The sequence below is a fragment of the Notolepis coatsorum genome (assembly GCF_963971535.1).
Source record: "Notolepis coatsorum genome assembly, chromosome: 5".
NCBI classification, from domain to species: domain Eukaryota; kingdom Metazoa; phylum Chordata; class Actinopteri; order Aulopiformes; family Paralepididae; genus Notolepis; species Notolepis coatsorum.
The window spans coordinates 145,354,302-145,366,625 of record NC_140169.1 but is presented as its reverse complement, the minus strand read 5'-3'; the positions used below and the strand labels follow the sequence as shown (position 1 = coordinate 145,366,625).

The following is a 12,324-nucleotide window of genomic DNA, read 5'->3' as shown; positions in this document are numbered from 1 at the left end:
TGCCCCCCCCCCCCCCCATAACTCAAACCCTGGAACACCGTGTACCTCCGGAAAGGGGTACGTTTTCAGGAACTAACATATGGTGATTTTACGTTAAGGCTTGTGTCTTTTGAAAGTTAAACATGATATGTTCAGTGGGTTTTAGATTAGATTAGATTCAAATGTATTGTCATTATACAGCACAGGTACAGTTCAACCAAAAGAAGTTTGGCATCCAGCCATGAGTGCAAATGTAACAGTAAAGTGCATCAGTCATATACAATGTACAGGTCAATAAACTGGATATAAAGTATATAAACTAGTACTATTCTATTGAGTAATGGTGCTAATCAGATGTATATATAGAGTTGTAGTATTAATATGTACAGTGATACAGGTATAAAGACACTATGGTAGATAGTCATACTGGCCAGCAGCGTAACTAGTAAGAGTAGGATATGTACAGATATAGATATATTATCTACAGATATGTAAAAAGGATTGCAGGTATGTACAGACAGATGTGGATAGATATACAGTAAGTATATAATATATATACAGTATACATGGCATAAAGAGCATTATTGACCATATTCACACCGCGGCCAATTTGCTCAGGTTGGGTTCCTTTCCACCTGACAGCTGGAACACATATGGTCAATGGGCCCTAGAGGGTCAAAACCTGATCACAACATGGAGAACGATGGACACGGTCATTTCTAGTAGAAAACATAGAAAATTACCTAACGGCCTGATGGCAGCCATCTTGCTGCATGTGTGTGGGTGAATGTCTATAGTAATATTGTTTGTGATATATTTCCAAACATCACAGTTTAATGTTTTTCGAATGTGATTGTAAAGGTGAGTTACAATTGTGCTCAAATAATGCGACTTATACAACAACATCATTATGTTATTGTGTGACGGAGTGGCGATCCTTCACGGACTGCGAGCAGCACGCATACACACATGCGCGCGCACGCACGCACGCACGCACACACACACACACACACACACACCAAACATTCACCATTCCCTTCTGTTATTGTACTGAGAACATCAACCCCCCCCCCCCCCCCCCCTCCCCCCCATCATTAATTTATTAATGTCAGTAGCACAACAACGGGTGCACACACACCTGGGAGTGCTACATTCATTCATCTTATCATGCATACATTCATACATACATGTAAATATATTTATTAGGTTATCATTAGGGATGCCCCGATCGATCGGCCACCGATCGTTATCGGCCGATACTCAGTATAAATATGCAATCTGTGAATTCCGATAATGAGTCATATTCGCCGATCGCGGAAACCGATCAAGCGAAGGTCTCACTCGCTGTCTGTCTCAGACACACACGACCTGCAAACTGCCGCTGCTCCTCCTCCATAGCTCCGCCCGCACCCGTGTAGAGTTTGTAAACACTGAGTGAGGACTGAGAGGAGGCTCCCCTGCTCGAGTCTGTAGTGCATTCGACCTGAGCTAACGTTAGCTACCTAGCTATCGTTACTGTTTAAACAAAATTACCCAGTCAACTATTCACGTTTAGTAGGCATTGTCTAACGGTATTTAGCCGGCTAGCTACTGATAGCTCCTGATATCAACAAATGATCCAGAAAGTCTAGTAGTCCATGTTCATACCTCCGTTAGCTTGCGTTAGCTTGAACTAAAGTTCTGTCTTAACGTCATCTAGCCGGCTAGCAGTAGCTACAGATAGCTCTTGATATCAATGTCTTATAACATTGATTCAATGCGTATTGGAGCTGAGGGCTTGCTGAATGTGAAATGACCAAAGAACCGTAACGTCACCAATAGGGTCCAGCTGCAGCGCCGGAGAATCCTTTTTGGAGCTGGAGGCTACTGTACACAGACAGTGGAGCTGTTTGCAGATAGCGAGCATTTTGACTTGTTGCGTGGTGGCGATGTCTCGCAGATAATACAAGTACAAGTCTAATTATATAATATATATATTTTATAAAAAAAAAATAACTTTTTATATAAAATAATTTTTAATTTCTTTTTAATCAAAAACAATCGGTATCGGATCGGTATCGGCCGATATGGCTCACGACGATCGGTGATCGGTATCGGTGGCAAAAAACGTGATCGGGGCATCCCTAGTTATCATGCTTGTGGTTTTTATTGGTGTTGCTATTTGCTTGGTTTAGGTTAATGAATTAATTTGTATGTATAGTGTGTAGGAAATTGTTAATGAATTGGTGTGTAGCACCTGTGTAGGAAGTGTTAATTAATGATGTGTGGCACCTGTGTGAAGCCTGATGTGAGGCTACCAGGTGTACATTTGACCAAGCAGAGGGGTCTTCACCTGCTCAGTTACGAAGTAGGTAACATAGTGAAGCTCCGTAAGTGTTTTATTAGTTCTGTTTAGTATTGTGAGTTATTGTGGAACTCATTTTATATTGTAGGTATAGTGTATTTTAGTTTTTGTTACTTCGCTTGTGTCACTGTTTTGTAAATTAATGTCACCTCTGCACCTTGGGAGGCCGGCGAATACAAACACCAACCATACTTTTTTCTGAGTTTTCTGAGGAGCTCTAAAGAGAACCCCCGCCACAGTTCTCAACATCAAATTTGAATTATCTGTCAAGATAGGCGTGCATGAACATGATGCGTGCAGGCGTGCATGTGGGCATATAGTTGTGTACAGTTAAGTATTCTTAGCTATTTCACATAGTTTGATTGTTGTATATTGGTGCTTGTCTTGTGTTTGTGTACTAGTACAAGTCTCTAGTCCTTTGTCATGTTTACTTGTAATGTTATGATGTAAGTATTATGTCTATGTGTCTGTGTATGTACTAGTCCTTTGTCCTGTTTACTTGTTGTAATGTTATATGTTATGATGTAAGTATTATGTTATTGTTTAATTGGGGGTCCTAATAAACTAAAACTAAACTCAAAATGTGTCTGCAGGTTCCCCAACAGGGAAACAAACATTTTGGTTCCTGTTTAAGACACCACGTTGTCCAGTGTATTTCAGCTTTAATAAAGACTCAATTGTTATTATCGATGCACACACGCTTGATGTGCTCACTGAACAGGGTAAAATCCTTTGTTTTGAGTGAATTATAGAGTGGAAGACCAGGGACATGTGGACATGGTTGAGGATTACAAATACCTCGGCGTGCACATCGACAACAAACTGAACGGGTCAAAACACGCTGAGGCACTCTACAAGAAGGGCCAGAGCGGACTCTACTTCCTCAGAAGGCTGAGATCCTTCAATGTCTGTACAAGGATGTTGAGGATGTTCTACGAGTCGGTGGTGGTGGGGCGCCTTCTTGTACGCTGTGACCTGCTGGGGCAGCGGACTGAGAGCAGGGGACGCAAACAGGCTGGATAAGCTGGTCAGGAAGGCCAGTAGCGTGGTTGGGGTGGAGCTGGACTCTCTAGCGAGGGTGGCGGAGAGGAGGAGCCTTGCTAAGCTCCACGCCATCAGGGAAAACCCCTCCCTCCCACTACACACAGACTTGGCTGACAGGAGGAGCATGTTCAGTGCTAGGCTCACACTCCCTAAATGTAGCACTGAACAGCACAGGAAGTCCTTCATTCCGACAGCCATCAGACTTTACAATGCATCACTGTGCCTCACTGCATCACTGAGCACAGAGTGACAGTTACCATCTTCCTGGACTTTTACTTTTTAAACAACACTGCAATATTACACCTACTGTAGACTTATTTTTTTTATCCACTTTTTCAATTTTTCTCCCATCCCAATTTAGCCGTGCCAATTCTTCCCTCCACTGTATTGAAAGTTGCTCGCATATGCCCCCCACTGGCCAGTTGTAGGGAGGATATAGAAGCCTTGCATCACATGTCCCCTCCGATACATGTGGAGGCAGCCTGTCACATCTTTTCACCTGCCAGCGCGGACTCTCATTGGCGAGGTGTAACGTATGGGAGGAAGCTCACACTACCCCCGCCATTTTCCTGTCTCTGCTGTGCAGGCGTCCCCCAACCGACCTGTAGGAGTCGCTGTCCACAACGTCCAGATTACCACCCATCGACTTTCCACACGCTAACTCTGCCAATTGAGTCAGTATGACGGCCGGCCCAAGCCGGAGGCGACGCCGACAGCCGGAGTCTAACCCGGTGTCTCATGCGTTGGTGACAAGCGCAATGTCCGCTGCGCCACCCAGCCGCCTTGCTTTCTGTAGACTTCTTATTCGTCTAAAATGTTTAATGTGAACGATTTGTAGTGTCAAATTTCCCTCTGGATAATTAAAGTATTTCTATTCTATTCTATTCTAAGATTGCCTACCTGTCCTGATTGAGGTGATGAGATGAGACCCGACGATATTTTTTATCTATGTAGATGTTATTTATCTATTTAAATAGATTTGCATCCATACCTAATTTTGCATCTTGCATCTTGCATTTAAAAAGAAAAGAAAAGTTTGTACCTCATTGTCTGCATTTTTACTTCATTGTACTTAGGTTGTACTTGGGTTGTACTTTAGTTTGTATATTGTATATTGTTGGGACTTATTCCCCTTGTACTTACTTTTTCTTACTGTATGAAGCACATTATCAGGGGCTCATACAGAACCAAGCATGTCACTGTAATTTACATGTACTTTATTGTATTGTTTGACAAATAAAAGCAAACTTGAAACTTGAAAGATACAAACACGTCTGTTTTAGATCGCCATTCTCGAGTCCTGTACAAAAATAACTGAGTCTTAACGTAACAAAAACACAAAGCAGCTTTATTATGCCAATAGAACCACACCGAGACCAAAGCTACACATTGTCTTCTATTAATTAATTTAGTTTGAGAGTTGTTGAGATGATGCAAATGAAGAAAATCAAAGCTAGTGACACACTGTCAAACAGTTCCCAAACAGCCCAAACACTTTATTTAAGTACACTTTATTTAAGTACCTATTAATCTTCCCTTGACATAATTGGATAAATAATATAATATTATTGTTACATCCATATTTTTTTTATCTCTTTTATAAATAAGAGCCGAAAAAAGTTAAATATTTAAATTTCACAGCGTCTGTGCGGCCTTGTTTATTCACTGTGTCCATGAAAACGACGGTGAACGCAGCCATATATAGGTACAGTTTCCTTCCGCAGAAAATATAATCTGTTTACTCTTCTGATCACTACATCACTGCATAATTCATAAATGTTCGGACAAGCTTGATCTTTTCTGGGGTTATTTGTGATACTCTACGTCAGTTACACACCCAATTCAAAGTCATTGCCGCATTACTAATTTGGTCACGAATGTGATTTTGGTCGAGTTACAAGACACTTGAGGCCGAGCCGTTTTGCAGGCTGTGACGTCAAGGCGCCGTAGAGGCAGCTCTGTGTAGGAGTGAGGGCTAAGTGAGTGATTATTAACAGTGGAAAGTCACATGCATCATCATGACATTGCGCATTCCAACTCAATAACTCAATAACCTTCAAGCCAAATGTGTTACATAATCGTGTATTTTTTTGGTGAGTGAGGATTTCTATTGAGTCTACATGTTAGGATATGGAGTTGTGTGTCTGACCACCTGCACGGACTACATGTATGACCTACATCATGCCAGTTGGGGTACCTTACTGCACCTTGTGTATACTGTTTACTTTTACTCTTACTCATAGCATATTATTCAGATTCAAATTCTTTACTGCCTATATTTATTGTGACATATAATATAACTAGGGGTGTAAAGGTACGCGTATCCGTATACCGTACCGAACAGTTTCAGTGTGTACCGTACCGTACCGAACGGCTGTGTAGTGTACAGAACGAATACAACGGTATGTTAACCACTAACGACCGCCCACCGGGCGCTGTTTTTTTCACAATCTAATATAATTATTATAATTATTCAAAAAAATTTACAAGTCGATTATTAATTTCAATATCGAATATTCGTTGACAGCCCTACAAGTACAGTTACTGCACATTACATCACCCCTGAGTGGAACATGGAAAGCCAAACTTTCCCCCACTGTACCGAAAACCCGTACCGAACCTTGACTTCTGTGTACCGTTACACCCATATACCATATAACCGATAGGGCGTACAGACCCTCATCAGCACCTTTACACTTTTTTTTTCTTCTCATATTCTTATATTCAGTTAATTATATTGTTTACACTGTTTATTTTCTTTTCTCATATTTCTATATTCAGATACAATTATTTCATTGCCTATATTTATGTCTTTCTACTATTACCCTTCCCATACCTGTACCTCCCCTCCCTCCTCCCCCATGCTGCTATAACGGCCAAATTTCCCCAAGGGGATCAATAAAGGAATATCTTATATTACACTCCCCATATGACATTATGATACAGTACATAGCATATTGTTTTTCTGTTAATGGAAAAACAATTCAACAAATCCCATTTCTTTAGCGAGATGTTTCAGCGTAGAACCTAAGAGACTAAATGTACCTTAGACAAACTGCTCCTATGAAGAGGGCAAGGCGTAGAAAGTTCTGTGAGCTTTTTAAAGAACAATATGACCTTTTGTGTTTCAATTAACTCACAATGGAACAAGTCCCATTTGTGGAGCACGCTTGAGAAGATCCAGTCCCCTTAATGGCGCACTCCATCAAGAGGCTCAGTGACAATCAAAATCTCCATAGATCACGTTGAGATTCATCTTCAACACTAGACAGTAGTTATTTAGTGTGTACATTACAACATAAATTCTCAGGATTGTTTGTCAGCCAGTCTGAAAGATTTCCATATTTCTTAAAAGCGTCAACAAGACAACAACAAAAGTAATAGGACGTGTCAATGGAAAACCAGTAAACATGCCCCCCCCCCCCCCACCCTTTCAGTCAGTGACTCAAGTCTAAAGCCATAATAAATATGTCTTCTGAGTTTGTCACGCCACAGAAAAATGTGTTATTAACCACCCAGACCAAATCTGAATGATTAAAAACTTGAATGACTATTGTAAAAACCGAGCTGAAAAACAGCTCATCTGGCTGCTCAGACCATTCCTCTGGCTTGTGAGGGTGGCAGCTCCCTTTCAGCTCAAGTGGTGTTTTAAATAGACGAATAGACTAACAGACTAACTAGGTTAGACCACCCAAATCTGTGTTTTTATTCAACTAGACCTCCCGGAGTATGGCGCTAATCTTTTTAGCATTTTCCACTCACATCCATGAAGCGGTTAGCATTAGCTTTGCGGTTTGTTTCCATCCACCGCGTTCCACAGCGACTGCAAATCCCGGTGTGGTCCTGGTGTCAGTTGTCTCCCCTACACGCTAATGGTTAAGGTTAGGATTTGGTGGAGGGAAAGCTGATCCTAGACCAGAGGGGTAACAAAAAGGAAGAAGACCAGCCATGTGCATTATTTGCGATAATAGCCGCTGTGGCGATACGGAGCCAGATGGCCTCCGGTAATTACAATTACTCAGAACAGAAGTCATCTACTCCGCACCGTTTATCATTTCCCTTTTCACAAGAGAAAACAATCAAGACACAATTTGATAATAAAATAGTACACGTTTACAGTAGTTAATAACTTTTTCAAGGTATATCGTCGCCAACCTTCTGTAATTTGCTCACATCACAGCTCAAGGATATCCGTTGCGTTTCAGTCGATCTATTCACCGACGAGAAATTGACGGTCAGGTAAGTGACGTCTTTTGCACAAGGGTTCAACATTTTACCAAACACCTCCGTTGCCCTCTTCCTGAAGTGCTTCCCCACGATGACGAACAGGAAGGGGTTAACGGCGCTGTTGCTGTACGCCAGATACGTCGACAGTTGTATCGCGATGTCCAGCACGTGGCCCCAGAGGCACCCCGGCGTGACCCGGAAGTAATCCAGCGTGTCGAGGAGCAGCGCCGCCTGGAAGGGCGTCCAGCAGAAGAGGAACACCGCCAGCACGGCGAGCACCAGGTGCGTGGCCTTCCTCTCCGTTGTCCCCGTGCCGGGGGGGAAGAGCCCCGCGGCGCGGCCGTCCCTCAGGGCGCCCGCGATGTGGTAGCTGCAGTACGCCATGGTCAACACGGGCGCCAGGAAGCCCAGCACGTTCCTGGTGACGTTGTGCTGAATCCTCCAGGCGTCGTGGGGGTACGCGAGGTAGCAGGCGTGCACGCCCGGGTCCTCCACGTAGCCCACCGTGCGGAAGGCCAGGATGGGCGCGCTCAGCAGGAAGCCCAGCGTCCAGACGGCCAGGCAGAGGCGCTTGGCCCAGGCGGTCCTCCTCAGCCGGCTGGGACTCAGGGGCTTGACCAGAGCCAGGTAGCGGTCCACGGTGACCAGCACCAGGAACAGCACGCTGCAGTAGTAGTTCATGGAGATGGCCACGCTCACCAGCTTGCAGAGGAGCTCTCCGAAGGCCCACTGGTAGCCGCGGGCGATGGTGACCGCCCAGAAGGGGAGGCAGGACACCATGACGAGGTCGGCGGCGGCGAGGTTGCCCAGGTAGACGTCGGCCACGGTGCAGGGCTTCCTCTGCAGGCAGAACACGCACAGGACCAAGCCGTTGCCCACCGCGCCCACCGCGCAGACCAGGCCCAGGTACGACGGCTGGAGGGCGGACAACCAGAACCAGGCGGCCGTGTAGTTAGCGCAGGAGACGTCCACCTCCGCCGGGTCCACACTGGGCGGCACCGACCAGTCTGATGTGTTCAAACCCATTGGAAACTGTAAGGAAAGGAGGATAGGAGGATCAAACCACTGCCTCTAATGAACCACTTACAGTTCCTGTGTTCCTGGAAAACACGTGTCCTCAGCTGCTCCCTGTACATCACTAAAGAACAGATATGATAGGAGTGTGTCACCCTTTCACCGAATGGCTCAGAAATTAAGCCTATACACTGTAAACAATTAATGTTTTTTTCACGGGAAAGTCACTGTATCATTTTACAGATTACTTTTGTTTTTCTACTTTAAGTGTAAATGCCATAAAAATACAGTGAATTACCTTTTATCAAAATATTAACCATTAAATAAAGGTTGTAATCTGTGAATGTATTTGATTTTACTGTAATTTGACAGTAAGTATTTGGAAACCATTTCTTACAGTGATACACTGTTAACAGAGCTGCGCTCGGAAAGGCTGTGAAATAACGGTAAATGTCTGGCAGCAACGGTTTCCAAATACTTACTGTCAAATTACAGTAAAATCAAATACATTCACAGATTACAACTTTTATTTAATGGTTAATATTTTTGATGAAAGGTAATTTACTGTATTTTTATGGTATTTACACTTAAAGTAGAAAGACAAAGGTCATCTGTAAAATAATACAGTGAATTTCCCATGAGAAAATTTTTTTTTAACAAAAAATTGCGGAGTAGTTCTGTGATACCTAAAGTTGAGTCTAATTTGACCCACGTTTAGAATTCTTCGGATAACATCCATATTACGGTCAACTTCATCCGTTCTGACAAGAGCCGTTGTGCGTTCCAAAAAGCAACACGTCCGTTATGCGACTATGTGAGTGTGATGAAGTGACCACAAACCTGGGTCGTGTCCAAGCATATCTACAAATTAATGTTTTTTTTTTCTTCTAGGATAAACTTCTGCCGGGGCATGCAGAGAGAGAGAGAGAGAGAGAGAGAGAGAGAGAGAGAGAGAGAGAGAGAGAGAGAGAGAGAGAGAGAGAGAGAGAGAGAGAGAGAGAGAAAAAGAGAGCTCAGGCTGGAAATGAACGGCAATAAATCACCATGAAATACCGTTAGACTCTCCCTTTTTTTTTATCTGCCCTGTGAAAATGGAGCTGCCCGTCTGCTCTCAGAGCCACGCTCACCTTATCTCTGGCTCCCTGCGTCGTCCTCCGTCGTCCAGATGTGCTCCACGTTCATCCTGAGAAGGCGGTTTGCCGCCGTGGTGGTGATCTGGCGTCTGGAAGATGAACTGTGGGAGCGGTGTACGGCGGCCCGCGCTTATATCCGCGGGGCAGGGATCACCCGTGGTGTCGTCAGCATCGCTTCTCCCTGAATCACTGGAGTTACCGCCCCCCCCCCCCCCCCCCCCCCGACCTCGGAGGTAACCGCGTTACCGCACAGCGCTTTTTCTTGCACTTTCATCCCTGACTCAGCAGCTAAGGAGTAATAAATAAATAAATAGCAATGTTGTATCTTTGTGTGTGTTGTGCCAGTGTTATTAATCGTAGAAGTATTAGGCTATGACTCAATGTTGATTTAAAGACTACAGTGGGACTCGAGGAGGCCTTAGAAGCGTCTCTGGCTTTAGTCCGATCCATTTTACACAATCTCAGATGACATCTTCACAGCTACATGTCTGTCTGTTTACCAGTTCTGAGGAGGAAAATAGAAGTGTCTTTCGCAGTGTTATTAATAGTAATAGTTATTAATAGTAGAACTATTAGGGTAACGAATGACTCAACGTTTGGACCAACATACGTACCACATGGTAAATGGTAAATGAAAAATGGTGTATTTATATAGCAGCTTTTATCCAAAGCACTTTACAAATTTTGTTCATTCATTCACTCGCCGACGGCGGAGGCGACCATACAAGGTGCCAACCTGCTCACCAGGAGCATTTAGGGGGTTAAGTGTCTTGCTCAAGGACACTTCGACATGCGGAGCGGGAAACAAACCGGGAACCCACCGCTCTACCATCTGAGCCGCTGTCTCAATGAGAGTGGGACTCGACAATGAGGCCTTGAGGGCGGAGAGGAGCGTCTCTGCCTTTAGTCCGATCCGTTTTTACAAGACCTCAGATGACATCTGCACGTCTCTCTGTCTACCTGTTCTGAGGTGGAAAACAGAACAAAACACAGACACTTTGACAAACCCATGCACATGTATCTGTAATAACTGTTCATTTACGTTGCACACACTGCAGTGACGAGACGTTTGGATGTTTACGTTTCATCCTCGACTCAGCGAGGAGTAATAAAGAGAAAGTTGAGTAATAAAAAGAAAGTTGAGCCTCCTTGCCAGAAGGAAGCCCGAGACGTCGTGCCAGAAGGAAGCCCGAGATGTCGTGCCAGAAGGAAGCCAGAGACGTCGTGCCAGAAGGAAGCCAGAGACGTCGTGCCAGAAGGAAGCCAGAGACGTCGTGCCAGAAGGAAGCCAGAGACGTCGTGCCAGAAGGAAGCCGCAGACGTCGTGACAGAAGGAAGCCAGAGACGTCGTGCCAGAAGGAAGCCAGAGACGTCGTGCCAGAAGGAAGCCAGAGACGTCGTGCCAGAAGGAAGCCGCAGACGTCATGCCAGAAGGAAGCCGCAGACGTCGTGCCAGAAGGAGGCCGCAGACGTCGTGACAGAAGGAAGCCGGAGACGTCGTGCCAGAAGGAAGCCGCAGACGTCGTGCCAGAAGGAAGCCAGAGACATCGTGCCAGAAGGAAGCTAGAGACGTCGTGCCAGAAGGAAGCCGGGGACGTCGTGCCAGAAGGAAGCCAGAGACATCGTGCCAGAAGGAAGCCAGAGACGTCGTGCCAGAAGGAAGCCGGGGACGTCGTGCCAGAAGGAAGCCAGAGACGTCGTGCCAGAAGGAAGCCGCAGACGTCGTGCCAGAAGGAAGCCAGAGACGTCGTGCCAGAAGGAAGCCAGAGACGTCGTGCGAGAAGGAAGCTAGAGACGTCGTGCCAGAAGGAAGCCAGAGACGTCGTGCGAGAAGGAAGCTAGAGACGTCGTGCCAGAAGGAAGCCAGAGACGTTGTGCCAGAAGGAAGCCAGAGACGTCATGCCAGAAGGAAGCCGCAGACGTCCAGAAGGAAGCCAGAGACGTCGTGCCAGAAGGAAGCCAGAGACGTCGTGCCAGAAGGAAGCCGGGGACGTTGTACCAGAAGGAAGCCGCAGACGTCGTGCCAGAAGGAAGCCGGGGACGTTGTACCAGAAGGAAGCCAGAGACGTCATGCCAGAAGGAGGCCGCAGACGTTGTACCAGAAGGAAGCCAGAGACATCGTGCCAGAAGGAAGCCAGAGACGTCGTGACAGAAGGAAGCCGGAGACGTCGTGCCAGAAGGAAGCCGGGGACGTCGTGCCAGAAGGAAGCCAGTGACGTCGTGCCAGAAGGAAGCCAGAGACGTCGTGCCAGAAGGAAGCCGGGGACGTCGTGCCAGAAGGAAGCCAGTGACGTCGTGCCAGAAGGAGGCCGCAGACATCGTGCCAGAAGGAGGCCGCAGACGTCGTGCCAGAAGGAAGCCAGAAGGAAGCCAGAAGGAAGCCAGAGGGAGGCCAGAAGGAAGCCAGAGACGTCGTGCCAGAAGGAAGCCAGAAGGAAGCCGGAGACGCGGCCAAGTCTGTTTGAGGGCTATTCATGTCGGTGAGCATCCGTCAGCGGGAAAAAGAAAGAAATCCCCCATCCATTTAATGTCGTCCTTGTGAAGCTTTTTCGGAGATTAACATCGCGCAAATATGAAGAGTCC

General features: G+C 45.8%; 1 protein-coding gene across 1 annotated transcript; it reads right to left on the bottom strand.

Moving 5' to 3' along the window:
• Positions 1-573: 573 nt before the first annotated feature.
• On the bottom strand, positions 574-8,620 carry LOC311228403 (B2 bradykinin receptor; the record flags this gene model as incomplete). The annotated part of the gene is made up of 2 exons (XM_084314311.1): positions 574-621; positions 7,586-8,620. The coding sequence occupies 2 exons, from the start codon at positions 8,618-8,620 to the stop codon at positions 574-576; spliced, it is 1,083 nt and encodes a 360-aa protein (XP_084170437.1).
• Positions 8,621-12,324: the final 3,704 nt, after the last annotated feature.